The sequence below is a fragment of the Mus pahari genome, chromosome 1, assembly GCF_900095145.1.
Source record: "Mus pahari chromosome 1, PAHARI_EIJ_v1.1, whole genome shotgun sequence".
Lineage (NCBI taxonomy): Eukaryota > Metazoa > Chordata > Mammalia > Rodentia > Muridae > Mus > Mus pahari.
In genome coordinates, this window is record NC_034590.1 from 89,550,762 (window position 1) to 89,569,078 (window position 18,317).

The 18,317-nt window shown below is 42.3% G+C and overlaps 2 protein-coding genes across 6 annotated transcripts in view; one reads left to right on the forward strand and one right to left on the reverse strand.

Moving 5' to 3' along the window:
• The window catches only part of Dcun1d3 (defective in cullin neddylation 1 domain containing 3), a 38,519-nt gene extending 34,167 nt beyond the window's left edge, over positions 1-4,352 (reverse strand). Inside the window, exon 1 of one of the 3 annotated variants that reach the window (XM_029547542.1) lies at positions 4,301-4,352. The gene's annotated coding sequence lies outside the window, so the exon portion shown is untranslated. Of the gene's footprint in view, positions 1-3,774; positions 3,938-4,300 lie in introns of those variants that run through there. The other 2 variants (XM_029547526.1, XM_021210064.2) reach the window with 2 other exon arrangements.
• Lyrm1 (LYR motif containing 1) overlaps positions 3,501-18,317 on the forward strand; it is a 54,271-nt gene continuing 39,454 nt past the window's right edge. The window contains exons 1-3 of one of the 3 annotated variants that reach the window (XM_021201477.1): positions 4,084-4,107; positions 8,410-8,604; positions 17,364-17,522. In XM_021201477.1, coding sequence (XP_021057136.1) covers positions 17,364-17,522 — 159 coding nt within the window. In that variant the 5' untranslated portion in view covers positions 4,084-4,107; positions 8,410-8,604. Of the gene's footprint in view, positions 3,576-4,083; positions 4,108-4,326; positions 4,791-8,409; positions 8,605-17,230; positions 17,523-18,317 lie in introns of those variants that run through there. The other 2 variants (XM_029547617.1, XM_021201468.2) reach the window with 2 other exon arrangements.

Below are 18,317 nucleotides of genomic sequence, written 5' to 3' on the forward strand. Positions count from 1 at the left end.
AGTTACTACTTCTTCACCTCAAAACAACTGGCAGCCAGTGTACAATCAACTCTCCTCACTACAGAACGCACATCAAGACAGTAGTAAAATCAGATTAACTTTAAACCAGCTACTGAAATGAAAAACAACCTGCCCACAATTCCAAGGGCAAGTGGCACCAACTGGTTCTTTGGGTTTTCACCTTTAATTAGGATGTGTTCAAAATCCCCCAAACCCTAAGAAACAAACTGACTGGCACCTTAGGTCAAAAGGCCACTTCAGCTCCAAGACTCCAAATTCACTTAGATTTAGATTCACTACCCAAACACAATTACCAGTCAATGTAAGGTTTTAAGGGCTTCTCAACATGTTCAAGTCCCCCACACCCCAACTCCCCCACCCCCGATACCCCCACTCATATCTCTATCCCCTTTCAAAAGTTAGTCTACAAATTAGCTGATGAAATGTCAGCCCAGATGATATTTTTGTACTTGAATTGTAATAAATCATTGACATGAAAAGGGATAGTAGACTGCTTAACACCAAATAGAGCACTGTCTGCCCAGTAATAGCACACAAAGTCAAGGCCAAGCTGTTTAATACATGCCATGTCCTAAGAGTTCACACTAGTCAGTTAGCTGCAAACTAAAATCTGCTGTTTGCATTCAAACTGGCTGCATCCTCCCTTACCTCAGGACAACACAGAAAGCTCCACCCAGTTCTCAAGAGCCACTTTCAGGTTGTAGTAAAGGACTAAAACATAACCCAAGTGACAAGTCTGCTGTTTCTGATTTGTCTTTACCAAACACCAAAAGGTTTCATTTAACATTTTAAGATTGGGTTTACTACAAACCATCTAAGCAACAGTTATGTCTCTCAACTACACAGCTCAAAAGACTGATTCAAAGAATGCTACAGTCACTTTTGTGAGGTTGAAAAGGGGAGAAAAATACTATTTCATCTCAGCCTACTGTGATGCAGCACAAGAGGGCCAAATCCAAGCAACATATTGATAAGGCCTCTCTGTTGAACATAAGGTAGACTGGAGATGAATGCCTCCAATGGAAGGCAAAAGTAGGCAACATCCCTGAGTTACCTGTCAACCCAAAGATGATGAGAGAGTGAAAATGGGCCCCGAAATAGTCCTTATCTAATGGAATCCAAAGTGAACTTTTAGTACCAACCTACCTCTCAGTGGAATATTATTACTCACTAGGAGGCCAAGGCAAGTGCAGAACTATTGCAACACAAATGCTGCCTGCCCAAAGCAAAAAAAAAAAAAAAAAAAAAAAGAAAGAAAAAAGAAAAGAAAAGAAAAGAAAAGAGAGAAAGAAAGAAAAAGAAAAAGAAAGAAAAAAAGGAAAAAGAAGCTCAGATCTGGATGGCCATCTGTAGACAAGCAGAGTTAACACATGCTCAGTTCTTTAACCTTAAGTTTACAACGAGATGGAAGATGTAGTATACATTCAGAGTACTTATTATGCATATACAGCAAGATATTTTACAGGACCAGGTATGCCCTCTACTCCTCTCAGCTAGGTGAGCTCCTTTTGTCTCTAACAGTCCAAAAGAACATGCAAAAATAATGATAAACGCTCTAGGAAGGGCAACAGAATGAACCAAAAGGAGTCATTCTGTTTCTCCTCCTCCTTACTCATCTTTCTTTTGTCTAATGAGCCCCAACTCCACTCTTCTGAGCCTATTTCATTCAACCTTTTACTCCCTAAACCTACACCCCACCCCCACCCTCTTCTCCCAGTCCCTAGAACTTGCCAAGTTCATTCCAGTGAGTTTCTGCACAAGCTGTTCCCTAACCCTCCAAGAGTTCTCCCTTCATCTCTGCATGGCTGGCTCCTTCTCGTTTAAAGTTCTGTTTAAGCAGCGTCACCTCAGGAAGGTCTCCCTCCATTGCGTTCCAGGCACACACTCTAGCCTATCACTCATTTTCTCCAGCATTCGATCAAGATCAGATTTGCTGATTTATCGTTTCTGTCCTCGCCTCCCACTCTGATAAACTCCTTGAGAGAGGACATTTTTTGCTTGTGTTCACCTATGAACACTCACTGTCTGAAACACTGGCTAGTACTTAATAGCAGTTTGAATGAATTTTGGACTTGTCATTCAGTGACAAACTAGGTTCCAAGTGAGCTAAAGTGAGACTAGCTAGCGGTGACTCTTCTGCTGTATCTCTGTAAACCAAGGTACAATCAGGGGCTAAGTCTTCTTTCTGTTTTATCGGGCTCTGATAAAACACCACCTCACCATCAGAAGAACATGTTATGATAATCCTAGTGATACTGCACAAGAAATTCAGTTAAAGAGCAACACATATGCACTTTCTAGTCAAAGGACCCCTGAAATCTAGCACTCTTTCTTAAAGCATAAAGTTTCTTAAACGACAGTTCCATAATTAACAGAGAATTTCTTTTTTTAAATGTATCAACACCAAAACAAGATTCATTAACACTTCACTCTGAAATCTCTGACAGGCTAGAAGAGGCACTACTTACTCGTGGTGGGGTTTTTGTTTGGTTGGTTTTTAAACAATGAGAGAGTTCTTTCCAATCAATCTTTCTTTTTTTCAGACATTTCCATACACATTATGCACTGTGTTTTGCTAAAAGCATAACTACATATCACACTGTCTCTTATAGGACCACCTATACACAAAGCATCGGCTAAATAAGATAAAAATCAAGCTGATTGTAAGACATACAAATAGAGACAGACATAAAAAAGCTATTGTCCAACTGTAGAAACAAAAACAGTAATATAGGGTTTTCTGTTCTCTGAAGTGCATCATAAAGTGTGGGTGGAGAGAAACACAGAAATCCAGAATTAGCCTAACATCAAATCATTTTTGGAAAGAGTTGACAACATGTAAATTCCTCACATATAAAGTATTTAGAGCGAGAGACCTTGATTCCTGGGCTATGAAGCCACTTATGATGCCTTGCAAGAGCTCTGGAATTCTAGTATTCATAAAAGAAAATGTTCATTATAATCAGGAGCCAGGCGGCGTCGTGAGGTACTCCCCAATGTGACACAGCCCATAACTGAAGTACTACAAAGCTTGCAGTAGGAGCTGGGATAGAGGCTGAACACCACATTCAAAAGACGGAGCCGAGGTACTAAGTGCCACAAAGGGGAGAGGGTGTCCACGACTGCCACTCAACCACAGAGCATTAAAGTATGAAACAGGGGTGTGTATGAGGGAAGATAAGAGATGGGGATGGAAAAAACAATACATTTGTCATCCCGTCCCACTTCCTAAACAGGATATAGGCAAACCCTCCAGCCCCATTACCTCAGGCACAGATGGTTATCGTTTATAGCAAAGGTGCACTGAAAGGCCTTCAGGTCTGAGCCCCTTAATTCCAGGGCTGTTAACGATTACAGAGAAGGATGGGGGTGGGGAGAAAAATCAGGGAGGGAGCTGCAGATTCACCCACCACCTCCCCCTTGGGCTCCTACCTCACTGGCTCTTACCCTGGACTTTCAGCTCAGAGGCTGCAGACCCTCCCCGGGGATCTACGGCCCCAGGTCCCCAGGCCCGGGATTGAGGGGTGCCTGCGATGGACGGGCAGGGACAGTAGGTAAGTTTTCGGAGCCTTGCGCTTGACAAGCCACAGGCTCCCCTCACAGCCTCTTCTTCCAGAGGGACCAGTCCAGACAAGGCGCTGATTTGCACTCCTCCCTTTCCACCACCACCCCCTTTCTCGAAGGAACCGAACCCCCGCCCCTTCATCTCTCAATGCTCCCCCCTTTTCCTCAACTCCCCCCCTCCAAACTCACAGCTGCTCCAGAGGTTCCTCCAGTCAAACCCTTTCTGGAAACGACGGCGGCCCGGCGGGTCCAAACTACCTACCATCCCCGCTTGCGTTTCCAGGCTCCCTACCCCCGCCGCCGCCGCCTTTTCTGCCACCGCGGCCGCCGCCTCCTCCTCATCTGCAGCCCACCGGCGGCGGCCGCCCCGAAGCCCCGCCCCCTCCATTGCCTCCTGCATCATCACTTCCGGTAACCCCGCCGGCCGCTGGCTCTAGGAGGGAGAGAATGGGAGAGGGGCGGGGACGGGAACGAGGAGGGTGACGTCACGACGTACGCGAGGACGTCCGAAGCCGTCTCCAAGTAAGGGCAAGGCGGGGCGCGGCGGAGAGTGGGCTAGGAGCCGGGCCAGGCCATTTTCTGACTAGAAATGGGGGAAGGGGATAACGAAAGGGTGAAAGGGAAGGCTGGAGAGAGGGAGGTTAGCTCAGTTGTGGAGTGCGGCGGGGAGTCGGCTAAATCTGGAAGTTTCAGGAGGTTTGAGACGACCTCTAACCTGGGCCTCATGCTGCCACAGCGGTCCGCCCGGTGGTTTGGCCCGGCCTGGCCTACTGGACTTGCTGGATACTGCCCGGTGTGGCCAAGGCTCGGCAGAGCTCCTGGCACCGCCTCTTCCCAGCCGGCTCCTGTGGGTGGGGGAAGGCAGGAGTGACGCTGAGTGAGTGTAAGGATGGAGACGCCGGCTCCAGTCGCGGGGGACTGGGGAAAAGGGGTTGGCTTCCCTGGGCCAGGGATGAGATGCCGGTGTGGGGTTGCTAGGAGACGCGCTTGTATGACCCCAGCCTCGCGAGGGCGGCTCGGTGTCATCGCTGCTGGCCTCGAGAGACCTGCCTAAGGGAACTGTCTCGTGGGCGAGATCCTGCCTGGGACCCTTCAGACTTTTCGATTATAAATGGAAGGCGACGGGGCAGTTGTAGGAGGCTGGAGAGGTGCTGGCCTTGAGAAAGGCCACCCAAACGATCCCGGATGTAGGAGTCAGACTTCAGGTGATGATGAAGGCTAGTTTCATTACTAAGATGAGCAAATGACAAAATGAAGGAAATCTTGTTCCTGAACTTTTCATTAATAAATGAGTGCAGAGAATAGCAGCTGCCCCAGAAGGTGAATGGTGTGGTAAGAAGACCTCTTCTAGGTTTAAGAGGAAAAGAGAATGGGAGAAGGAACTGCCAATGGATAACATTTTAAACAAAAGGCAGACGAGAATGAAGTCTTGGAGTTGCAGAAATAGCAAGGGTTTGGCTTTTGTATTATTTCCCTGAAGTGTCATGAATGACCAGACCTTAATTTACATTTTTAAAAATTGCTGCTGGATAAAAGAAGGTAGTTAAAGGGCTGTTGCTAAGGCCATGGGAGATGACAGTGGTGTTGGAAACATGGAAATTAAGAGAATTGATTCATAATGTATTTGGGGGCTTAAACATTCCAGACTGAATGCTGAACTGGATAAGAAATGTATGGGAGAATGTGAAACCAAAGATGTCTCCCTAGAAAAAACAGTTTGTGAAAGAATCTCCTATGTTCTCTGGAACATATGTCCAGAGTCATTTTACAGTCCATGAAGATGTCCAGAAATGAGAAGGACAAGCTGGAAGACAAGTCATGGGTGGAGATAATAAATGTAGGGTTTATTCCTAGACCTTGGACTAGGTAGTAGATGAGAAAGAGCTCCCAAATCCTTTAGATGTCCTCACATTTAGAGACCACCCAGAAGGGTACAAGCCAATAGGAAGTTCAATAAGAACACCTCAAAAATGAGCCCCCCCCCAATAGCTTTAAACAATAGTATCCACCCTCACAATCAGTGAGAGTCACCTTTTGAAGGCCTCATCTCTTCCTGCTCTCCCAGCTGTCAAAGCTTTTGGACTTGCTGTGTACAAGAATGTGTGCAGTTTTGATTTCCTTGATAAATGTTGGTTTACATGTGCCCATGGGGTCTATTTTGTTGTATCTGCACTGGAACACATAAGATACCAGCCCTGGAATTCTTGTTTGGTTTGTTGTGTGATTGTGCATGTGTTTTCTTTCTCATGTGTTATATAGACCAGGCTAGCCTCAAACTCAAGAGATCCATCTGTCTCTGCCTCCCCATCTGTCGTGCTGGAACTAAAGGTGTGCACCACCACACCCATCTCAGCCTTGGAATTCTTACAAAGGGAGTTTTGTCCCTGCTGCTACAGATGCCGCTAACTTAGTGAATCTCAATGAAAAGGGTATCTGAAGGGCTGGGTTTCATTCTTGGATCTGCAGGGTGGCCTTGGAAAAGGTCCTATTCTTCGAATTGATAGGGTTGGCCTAGATTAAAAGTTGCAAGCTGGCAAGACAGATAATGCCTGCAAGCATATTGTTCAGCCTGCAGCATGATTTAAATTCTTCTTTCTTAGAATATGCTTGCCAGTTTTTTAAAAATTGAACATCAGAATCCAGATTTTTGGCTTCATTAGGAAAATCGGACAGTCTGGCAACACCAGTCTAAGGTTCCTAGAATCCTACACAGCTGAAGCTGAAGACTTGCTTATCCTTTGTGTGTGGCTTTTGCCCCAAGTGAGCCATAAGCATCTCCCCTCACACCCACTCCCAAGCTGACATTTGATTTGTAATTGACCTGAGAACCTTGCTGTCTGTATGTAGCTACTTAACACGTGTGACTAAGTTTAAATAGCCATTCCTTAGACACATATTCCAGATGTTCAGTAGCTGCATGTGGCTAGTCTCTGCCCTGTTGGGTAAATCAGACAGAAGAGTTTTACCATAAACAGTTCTTTTGTTCAATGTTGGACTGAAACACTGAAAAAAAAAAAAAATTAAGGCCTCTGAGTGCCAATCATTCCTCACTAGTAAAGCCAGACAGTCATTGTTTCTGCTCTCGGGACAGTCTAGTGAGGAGCCTTTGGACCCGATAAATAAAATTCCTCAGTTGGTAACTAGAGAGTCCTTGGAGAATGTTCTAAAAACAGGTCCCTGGTGCAAAATGCTGTTGTCTTTCAAATAGTTGGCTGTAAAGTCAAATGCAAGAGATCTCCAGCTGTGTTCAGTGTTGTCACCAAAATCTTGTTTGTTTTTGTTCTTCTGAAACAAAAGTGTTTCTCTTTGTAGCCATGGCTGTCCTAGAATTTGCTCTGTAGAAGTCTGGCCTTGAACTCCCAAGAGCTGGGGATAAAGGTGTGGCAGGACACAATGTCCACCTAAGACTTTGTGCAACTTTCTAATCTAGTTTCTTACAAGATGTCACAAAGGAGGAATTTAAGTTAGTGTGTGGGCTCTCTGACTTTCCTACTTGCTCTGAAGGGTTGAAGATTCTTGCTGGAGAATTGTGTGTCTCTACCATTGGCTTGTTCCCAGCCTCTCCTTATATCTGTCACACACCTGACTTTGGATAACTGGTTTTGAGCACCTCTGGCTAACTTTTGTAGGCAAGAGGATTTCTGTAAGTTGTATTCAAAGTTTCAGGGCAGCCAAAAGCTTAATAGTGAGACCCTGTCTCAAAAGACAAATAGAACCAAGTCTTTACAGTAAGTATACTGTGTTGCTAGACTGTGACATTGAATGGATTAACTGTGTTAAATGCATTTTCCATTTAAGATGATTTTAATTTAGGATACTATCACAACCTAGCACTGTCTGCAAGTTAAGGAACATCTATGTTTAGGATACGTGTTTGCCTCCTATTGCTTTGCTTTGAATAGTTACTTTAGAAATCTTTCTAGTATTGGTGTTTTGGATTGCCCCTTTGTTCTGATGAAACTTCCCATGTTTCAGAATCTAATTTTATTTTCCATTTGATAAAAGTATAATCTACATCTTTTCCTGGGTCCATCTTTCATTCTTGGGTTTTTTGGTTTGAGTTTAGTTTTTTTTTTTTTGGGGGGGATGAAACAAAACTCATTAAAACAATGTCTTGCTTTTACTTTTTTTTGGGGGGGGGGGGTTGGCATAAAACAAATGCTGTTTCAGAGAATCATTGTGGTGTGAAATATACTGAATGAGTGTATCCTGAGAATTGCACAACTGTGGTACTACTTCCCTCGTCAGATTCTAATAACCAGAAAAATCTAGGCCAGGAAACAACTGTGTGTGTGTGTGTGTGTGTGTGTGTGTGTGTGTGTGTGTGTGTGTGTGTGTGTGTAGGGAATGGAAGACCAGTAATCTGTAGGGCACAGTTTCACTTGAAGATTGTTCAGTTGTTGTGACAATAAAATCATTGAGAGTACCAGCTAGTGTCTGACAAAAAGCAGGGACTAGATAGAATAAATAGCTCTAGGAGAAAAGAGCACCAATAGTAAAGAGTTAGTAAGAAATAAAGAAGAGACATAGGAAGGAAAGCTTTGTCCTGCTTCAGTGCTGGCACCTGCATTAACGTTTCCAGTAAGAGGCATGCATTGTGGTCTGAAGATAAGCAGTGTCTCCAGCAGGGTTATTTACTTATATTGAAGAACAATAGCCCTTTACTGTACAGGGATTAGTAATGATCAGAGGGAAATAGCTTTAGGAAAATCCATTACTACCACAAAGCAACAACCTCAACAACACGCTACATACTTTTCCATTCTCTGCAGACAAAGCTAACCATAGATAAAAGGCTCACCATTCTCATTTCCTCCTTTTCAGGTAGAGTACACCTTTACTTCCTAGTGCTCGGTATTTTAATGAAATATCTCATAAATAACTCTTACAACTCTGAAAACTGTTCTGTGGTTGCATATTACCTTTTAAGAACCTGAATCAGGAGTGAAGCATGGTACAAACCTGTAATCCCAGCTGCTCCTGAGGAGCAAAAGTTCAAGGCTCTTCTTGGATAATAGAGCAAGTTCAAAGCCACTTTGAGCCAACTTCATGAAACCCTATCTCAAAATGAAAAGTAAAAGGACGAGTAGGGGATATTGTTCATTGTTGAAGTGTGCGCCTTGTTTGTTTAATTCCTAGGGCTGCCAAAGAAGAAACTCTCTACACTCTGAGAAACTGAGCCACAGGCTGAGCCCAGTGAGCATGATTATTTGTGCATTATCAAAATCATTTCAAGACCGGGAATGGTATCTTACACCTTTGATCCCAACACTTGGGAGGCAGGCAGATGCAGGAGAATTTCTTCGAGTTTTGAGTTTGAGGCTATCCTGGCCTACATAGCAAGTTCCAGGAGAGCCAGCTCTACATAAAAGATCCTGTCTCAAATGAAACAAATAAACTAGCATTTTGTTTCCCCAAATGACAAGTGCATTAAATTATAGTTTTCTGGGTTGATTTTAAAACTAGATCATTGTATACAATGTATCTTAGTCCCCAAAATGATTAGTTTTCAAGAGAAAAACAAAAAATAGTTTTCCATTTTATTAATTCTAATCTTCCCAGAAATAGGGCCTTTTGGGCTAGTGGACAAACCATTACTGGCCTTAAAAAAGTGAGGACTGTATCATAGGTGTGAGTCTTAAAGAGCTCTCTTTGAACCAAAAGTCTCCCCAAAACAGCACAGAGTTGTTTTCAGTGCCCTGAATCTTTTGTTAAAATTCACTTTTAAAACAGTGTTAGCACACACCTTTAATCCCAGCACTTAAGAGGCTGAGGCAAGTAGATCTCTGAGTTCAAGGACAGCCTAGTCTACAGAATGAGTTCCAAGACAGCCAGGACTACACAGAGAAACCGTGTCTCAAAAAAAAAAAAAAAAAATCTACTTTGTGTTAGGGTTCTCAAGAGTCACAGAACATATGGGTAGTCTCTACATAGTAAGGGAATTTGTTGACTTACAGTCTGTAGTCCAACTCCCCAACAATGGTCAGCAGCAGCTGTGAATGGAAGTCCAAGGATCTAGCACTTGCTCAGTCCCACAAAGCAAGCAGGCGAAGAAGAATCTTCCTTCTTCCAATGTCCTTATGTAGGTCTCCAGCAGAAGGTGTGTCCCAGATTAAAGGTGTGTACCACCACGCCTGGATATGGGGCTTACTTTGTCCCAGATGACCTTGAACTCAGAGTCTCCTTGCCTTAGTCTCCTGGGATTCATAGCCACTATGCCTCAAGATCTCCATGCCAAGATCCAGATCAGAAACTTGTATCTCCCAGCCTCAAGATCAGGATCACAGGTGATCCTTCCAATTCTAGATTGTAGTTCATTCCAGTTATAGTCAAGTTAGCAACCAGGAATAACCACTACACACTTATTAGTATATGATGGGCCTAGTACATGTGCGGGTGTCAGAAGACAACTTTGTAGAATTCTCTCCTTTTACTTTGAAATGAGTTCCAGGGATCAAACTCGGGTTGTCAGGCTTGACCTCTTGTCACGTTGTCCTCTGACCTTTAGTTGCGTACATCGGCATGATACATACACAATAAGTAAATAAAATGTAATAAAAACCTTTAAGACTTCAAAAAGGAAATTTGAGTATGATAAGTAGGGGTAAGGTAGAGATGCTAGGGATGCACACAGGAACACTGCCATAGTCCCTGCACTAGAAAGATGCTCTGATAGTAGGCTAAGGGATAGACAGAGAAACAATAGGTGGGCAAAGAAAGGGTATTCTGGTTGTGTGACTTGAGAACTTCTCGAGGCAAGAAGGGTGTCATAGCTAAAAAGACAGGGCAGCAGGACTGATTTTTGTCTGGATGCTTTCACAGCCTTTCCCATCCTTATCCCAAATCATGAAGGACTTGAGAGGGAAATTTTGACTATAGGGAGCTATAACAAGAAATTATATCCCAGCTTCAGGTATTCCTTAAAGGGGATGGAATGGATTCCTCCCTTCTGTCCCTTCTCCTTTTTATGCTGCAGAAATTTTTGTTGAGGAGAAAACAAAGCCTCAAGAGAGTGCAGCAGCTAGAATTTTGACATTCTTGAGACTAGAGTCATGCTTCTATAAACTTCATCTGTGGAAAGGGAATTGTCTTTTAAACTCCTAAATGGGAGCTGGAGAAATGGCTCAGGGGTTAAAAGCAGTTATTGTTCTTTTAAAGAACCCAAGTTTGGTTACCAGCACCCACATGGTGACTCATGACCATTTATAACTCCATTTCTGGGGACCCAATTCCTCTTCAGATCTCCTCGACTTCTGCACTCATACATACACTTGGGTGCACACATATATACACTGGCTCTCCTGGACTCGGTTTGTAGACCAGGCTGGCCTCAAACTCACAGAGATCCAACTGCTTCTGCCTCCTAAGTGGTGGGATTAGGGCATATACCACCACCACTCAACATGTATGTGTATGTATATATATTTTTTTCTTAAATGTTCATGGTTCAGGGAACTTTCCAAAGATTGGCATCACTGTGTTGACCTGTGGCCTCTGACAGGTCCTCACTTGCATTCAACTCTGCAGCTCTGCTCTTGGCTTGCCCCAGAGCTTTGCTCCTCCTGCTGCCTTCCCTGTACCACTCTCCCTTTAGCTTCCCATTATTAGTCTGCATCATTGCCATTCAGAACTCCAGTCAAGTATATGAACCCCCCCCCCGCCAATACAATATCTCCCATTTCTGTTCATTTCACCCAGAATACATGACTGTGAAATTCCTTGGTTTTCTTGTATGTTGTCTGCCTCTGATATTAGAAGGTAAAATATCCCCAGACCTTCATGGTCTTGGATGTGATAGGCATGTCCAATAAATGATGAGGGAATCAATCTATGGGATGCTTGGCAGAGGGGACTTAAAGCCTGCAGGGTGTAACAATGTGATCAGTCTCTTCCTCATCTTGTTTTGATGTCAACTCCCCTGGAAGTCAGAGGGGTTACCACAGAGAACTGAAAGAAGAAAGCATTCCAGTTAGGTGCACAGCCTCCTTTAAGGGTCCTTGTATATAAAATGCTTTTTGAAGAAGGGCAGGTGGGGATTTTATAAAGCATACCAAGGTGCAAAATACTTCCATGGCTCTTTGTATGAGAAGAGAATAGAGTTCCATGGCTTCTTTTAATGGAATTATTTCACTTCCTTTGTTCTAATGATTAAGCTCTTTAAAGCATGCTACAGATATTAAACATTTATTGAGATCAAGCAATGTAGTTGTTAGCAACTTGGGCTCTGACTCCAGATTGTAGTGTTTGAATACCAGCCCTGCCTATTTCTAGAATTGTGACTTTGGACACACTTCTTAATTTCTCTTTATACCAGGTCTATCTAAAATGAGAATAGAAGCAGCACCTGCCCACTGAATTGCTGTGATGTTTACAGTTATAGGTAAAGTTCCTTGCAGAGTTTGAAGCCCATGGTAAATTCAAAGCAAATGTAGCTGCTATGGTTGTTGTTGTTACTGTAATGAGTAGGACAAAGTTCCTGCTCTCTAGGAGTTATGCAGAAAAATCTAGAAAGAAAAAGATGCAAAATGACTGCAAAAGAGCAATAGATGGCTTGTTCTAGGCCCTGGGAAGAGAGTGCTCTGGGAAAATTTGGTAGTATATAGGTACCTCTTTTAGTATGAGAAATGACAAGTAAAAGAAGCATTCTGAGTAGAAGGATCAGCCAAGACAAGCATAGGCTTGACAGTGAAACAGGGTCTTGCTATGTACCTTTGGCTGACATGGTATTCATTTTGTAGATCAGGCTGGTCCCAGACTTGTAGCAGCCCTTCAACTTTAGCCTTCTGAGTGTCAGGATTACAAGTATGAGCATCATGCACTGGTTAGAAATTTTCTGAATACATTTATTCATAGCCAATCCTACACCACACCAAAATCAGTATCATGGGTTTGATGGGTTACTCCAGTATACATTAAAATAATGACAACTAATAAATATGAGTATTGTGTATCTAAAATCACCTCCACAATCAAATTTTGAAATATCTGTATTAGGGACCTCTCCCAACTGAGGACCAGAGGGCAAAACATACTAGCAGCAAAATGTGCCAGTCTGTTATTATATGCACTCAATAATAAGTTTCATCGTAGTAATCTGCTTATGCAGGCAGCACAACTTTTTTTTTTAATTTTATTAGATATTTTCTTTATTTATATTTCAAATGTTATCCCCTTTCCTAGTCTCCCTCTGGAAACCTCCTCTCCTTATCCCCTCCTTCTCCCCCTGCTCACCAAACTACCCACTCCCACTTCCTGGCCCTAGTATTTCCCTGCACTGGGGCATAGAGCCTTCACAGGACCAAGGGCGCCTCCTCCCATTGATGACCAACTAGGCCATCCTCTGCTACATATGTAGCTGGAACCATGAGTCCCACCATGTATACTCTTTGGTTGGTGGTTTAGTTCCAGGGAGCTCTGGAGGTACTGGTTAGTTCATATTGTTGTTCCTCTTATGGGGCCGCAAACCCCTTCAGCTCCTTGGGTACTTCCTCTAGCTCCTTCATTGGGGACCCTGTGCTCAGTCCAGTGGATAGCTGTGAGCATCCACTTCCTGTATTTGCCAGGCACTGGCAGAGCCTCAAGAAGACACCTTCCAGTCACAATTCCTTCTATCACACTTGTGTTTTCTTTCTTCATCCTGGGATTTGGTTAAAGAGATAAAAAAGGAACAAATATTTCAAGTAGTGTTGATCCAGAATAAATGCCATAGAACTTTGAAGATTCCTTAAGAATGGACTTCATGACCTTTTTTTTTTTTTTTTTTTTTTTTTTTTTTTTTTGAGACAGGGTTTCTCTGTGTAGTCCTGGCTGTCCTGGAACTCACACTGTAGACCAGGCTAGCCTCGAACTCAGAAATCCACCTGCCTCTGCCTCCCAAGTGCTGGAATTAAAGGCGTGCGCCACCACACCCAGCCTTCATGACCATTTTAAAGTTCTGGTTTCTGAACAGTGACTATTCCTTATGTTGCCTAAGGGGAACTCCCAGCAGACTTCACTACTGTGTAAGATCAACTCTTGACCAACTATAAATAAGGATAAAGGCTGCCTGTGTTGCATTAATCCTGAGAAGAATGTTGGTTTGAAGCCACTTAAATCCTTGGATAAGAAGACCTTTAGGAAATGTCAACTTTAGTAAATGAGTTGCTTTCTAAGACCAAAAAGAAAATTCAAAAAAGCACTTTTAAAAAAATTTTATGGGTGACTAATTCTGTATTCAGATCTCAAGCTTTCTGTACCATAAGATATTCTCATGTTTTCAGGAAACACTTGTTGAATTCCTAGTATATAACCTTTGTAGGTGCTGATAATTCAGCAGTAAATAAGGTAGATGTAGTAACTGTACCTGTAAAGATTAGAGTCTATTTGAGGGAAATAGGTATTAACAAATCAGAACTTGAGTGATGTATCCTGTAAAGAACAACTATCAATTAGCTGATTCCTAACCCAGTGTGTGGTTAAGGAGAGTCTAGGAAGTGTAAAGGGTTTTCTGAGACATCCATGTTTTCATGAGGAGCTAAAGGATGAATAGAGAGATTGGTCAGGTTATAAAAAAACAAACAAACAAAAAACAAGATCAGGTCACGTGGCACATACCTTTAATCTCAGAACTTAGGAAGCAGAGGTAGGGGGATCTCTGTGAATCTGATGCCAACCGAGTCTACCTAAGACTCTCTGTTTTCTTTGTATTTTCTCTCAAGAGCTATGAAGTGAGACCTTGTCTTAAAAAATAAAGTAAAATGAAAATGAAAATTAGTGAAGAGGGAAAAATATGGGTGTGTACCCCAAAGACAAGATCAAGTTTCCCCAGCAAAGAACTGAAAGAAACCCAGTAGAAAAACAACAAAAGGTGCATTTTTCTAACTTCTTGACTTTTCTTCCAAGACTTAGATGTAAAAGGCTATACCTGTTTGTGTACAAAAGTTAAGATAGCTTTTGACTTTTCTCCTAGCAGTCTTTGCGACTTGGATTTCTGAGTCACCTGATGTTGGAGAATCATTGCCTATCTTCCTTTCTGGATTATTTCTTCAAGATACACACTAATTAAAGTATTTTCAAAATAGTCTTAAGTGTCAATTGTTAGTACTCATTACCTTGAGTAACCTAATTGCAGGTCTTGTGTGTCATGTTATAGCTTATGATCAGAGTTCTTAAAGTAGTAAGAGCGAACCAATTAAAGTCAGGCTTTGAGAAATTTGCTGGGTTTTGAATATGTTTGACCTTTGTTTTCCTCTGCTGGTATCTGAAAGTCAAGGAGGTTTCATCTGTTGATGACAGGGAAGTGAAGCAGTCCTTAGTTGATATCACTGCCCCTCACAGGAACTGACTCACATGTTTTCAGATGAAACCATAGAGTTTTAGGGAGAGCCTGAATCTCAGAAACCTGTTTCCTTACCAGGAAAAATATCATTGTCTCATCTGGGTCTTTCTTGTTCAGTGTTCTCACTTGGTTTTTATGAATGCCTTTTAAGCATTGTTTCTAGGAAGCATTGTGGATGCTGTTGTGTATAACTTTAATCCTTTAAGATTTGGATGGGGGAAGTAGTGCTTTCAAGCTTTTCATCAAATGGTTAAAATTGGTTCACTCCTTATTGCTCAAAAAAAGTTACCAGGGTCAGGGGTAAATAAGGACAGTCAACTTCAAAGAAGAAATTCTATATAAGGTGACTTCCATGAAGAAATTTCTATATAGAAATTTCTATATAGATAGACTGAAGTTTTACACAAGTTATAAAATGTCCATCAACAGAGTAGACACATGTACCAGGATCTCTGTAGAGTGGATTGATCTGCAGCAGTGATGTCAGAACTAAAGCTCAGTGTGACAATGCGAATTGCAAATTCAGTGGACACAAAAATACAACTTGTAGAACATGTATGAAGTTCTAAGTTTGTAAAACTGTTTTGTATAACAAATGTTAAGGATTTATGTCAATTATAAATAGCAGTCATAATGGTGGCACCTTCAACCAAGGAAAAGACCATGTGCACAGTGGTATATGTCCTTAATCTTAACACACTGGAGCAGAGAGAGGCAGTTCTTTGTGATTTCAAGGCCAGTCTGGTCTACATAGAGAACTCTAGGCCAGGCAAGGGTAAATAATGAAATACTGCCCCCCCTTCTTCCTATGGAAGAGATCCAATAGGAGCATCACATCAAGTATTTCCATAACTTGTTCTTCAAACCTTATTATATGTAGCTATTATGTTATTTTCCATCTTTGTGTGTCTGAAATATTTTATTAAAATAAAAGTAACAAGAATCTACAGAAAAGACACTGCTTGAAATTGTGTACTTAGGTCAGTTCTCATTTGGCCATACCCACTGGTAGTATTTCCTATAAAAAGTCAGAAGAGTTAGACACTCTTCTAAGAAAGATCTTCAGTTGTACCATTCTTATTGGTCAAGAAGGTAGTTTTGAGAAATGTTTTCTAAACAAAGAAAAATTGCAACATTTCAGCCTCTGGGTAAAGCTGAGTCTTGAGTCTGCTTCTATTTGATTTATATGGTAACCACGGTTTCAAAAATGTTAACTATCACTTTAAGATTTCATGTTATAAAAATGAGAAAAGCTACTGTTTTTAAAGATGTATTTCGAGGTCACTGGAACTCATGATCTTCTTGCCTCAGCCTTCTGAGTGCTAGGATTATAGGCCTGTGCTACCAGGCCTGGTCCTCTTACCTAGTTTTAAACTAGCAAAAAGGCTGGCATCTCCAGGCCCTCATTTTAGACAGTCTACTGCTGGGGAGCACCGTGTAACAAATACTATCTGCTTGGTTGGTAGAGATAAGAGAATCAAGTTAAAAGCCAGTCTGGTTTATATGAGACTCCATCCTCTTAAACAAAACAAGTTGTGGATCCCCCATGGCCACACAGTGAGACCTGTCCCTACAAAACAAATCAAGTATGCCTTCTAGGCATTCAGGTCAGCCATGGACTTTTACCAGAATCGGAAGTAAAATCATTTCTGAGGTATTCTGGTTGGTATGGTTTTTAAAAAAATAATGTGAGTTTGATCTTGCCATATTTGCAAAAGGGGACTCCTAGGAAACAGCAAATTACTGCCAGCTAAGGTCTGTGACTCTAGGACTCAGGAGGCTGAAGCAGGGTGAACCATGAGCCAATCTGGGCTAAGCATGGCTTCCCGACCAGACAGCACTAACTTCTAAGACTCTTGTCTCAAAAATCAAGAGGATGATAATGGATAGAGGTGTTTTCCTTTAATCCCAGCACTTGGGAGGCAGAGACATGTGGATCTCTGTGAGTTCAAGACCAGCCTGNTNTACAGAGTGAGTTCCAGGACAGCCAAAGCTACACAGAGAAACCTTGTCTCAAAAAAATAAAATAAAATAAAATAAAATAAAATAAAATAAAATAAAATAAAATAAAATAAAATAAAATAAAATAAAATATCAAGAAGGTGAACTGGATGGAGATGGCAAGTACCTTTAATCCCAGCACTCAGGAGGCTGAGGCAGGCAGATCTCTGACTGCCTGGTCTATAGAATTAGTTCCAGGATAGCCAAGGCTACACAGAGAAACCCTGACTTAAAAAAAAAATGAAGAAACAAAACAAAACAAAGTGAGAAGATGGGAGGAGAAATTGTAAAATAGTTATCTCACTGATGTTTCTCCTCTGCCCACAGATCTATTGAACAGGAGCAATAATTTCTAGACTAGTTGAAAATCTTGATTCAAAAACTGTACATCTGCCTGGCTGTCTACTGTCAAACTGCATTTTCAGTAAACTTTCTTCCTCTTACTCTGGTGGGTCTGAAGATGACAGCAGCAACCCGACAAGAAGTCCTCTGCCTCTACCGAAGCATTTTCAGGCTTGCACGGAAATGGCAGGCAGCATCAGGGCAGATGGAAGACACCATCGAAGAAAAACATTACATACTAAATGAAGCCAGAACACTGTTCCAGAAAAACAAAAATGTAAGTAGGTCCCATCTGGACGTGGCAAGGAACAGAGAATCTTCCTGTGGTATTTATTCATTTCTCTCTTACCTTAACTGAAGAAGACCCATCCAACTCCCAGAACCAGGAAGGACCCAGAATGCAGCTTGGCTAGGCTTGTCAGTTTAACCAATACTAGGAAGTCAAGCCCAGCCTGAGTTTCCCTCTTTTGGATCAACCAGATCTCAGTCCAGCCAGTAAATGTCTCAGCATCCTCAGACCCTGTGAGCCAGGTGACAGAAGTCATGCCAGTGAGAGTGTTCCTCACATCCTGATGACTCCCAGGGGTAGTATGAAGTAAAATGCTTTTTCTCTATTCATAAAGCATTCAAAGCCTTCTGGTTATAATCTCATTTTATAATATAGAAAAGACTCAGGACTCCTCCCATAATGGAGTTACAAGCTCTTTGGCCAACAGAGTGGTACTGCAAAAACCAAGGCTCTACTAGCTAGTTTAGCAAGGAGCACTCCTACACACCAGGCAGCTTCCCTTCATCCTGACAAAGCACCCAGCACTGGCTGGCTTTCCCTCTGGGAAACTGCCTGGCACTAGGATGAAAGGTGACTGTCAGTACTGGCTCATTGCCCACTTCTGCTTGATGTCTTCCAATTTAGCTTCACTGCTTCTCCCTACTGTAGCCTGTGTCTTTCTGGTGGTTTCTCTACAGTGCCTACTACCCCACTTGCATGCTGGCTAAAGGGCAGCCTGTGCTGTGGCCACGTTTGAATACCTGCTCTTGGTTATTTCCTTTTTGTTTTTCTTTTTTTTTTTTT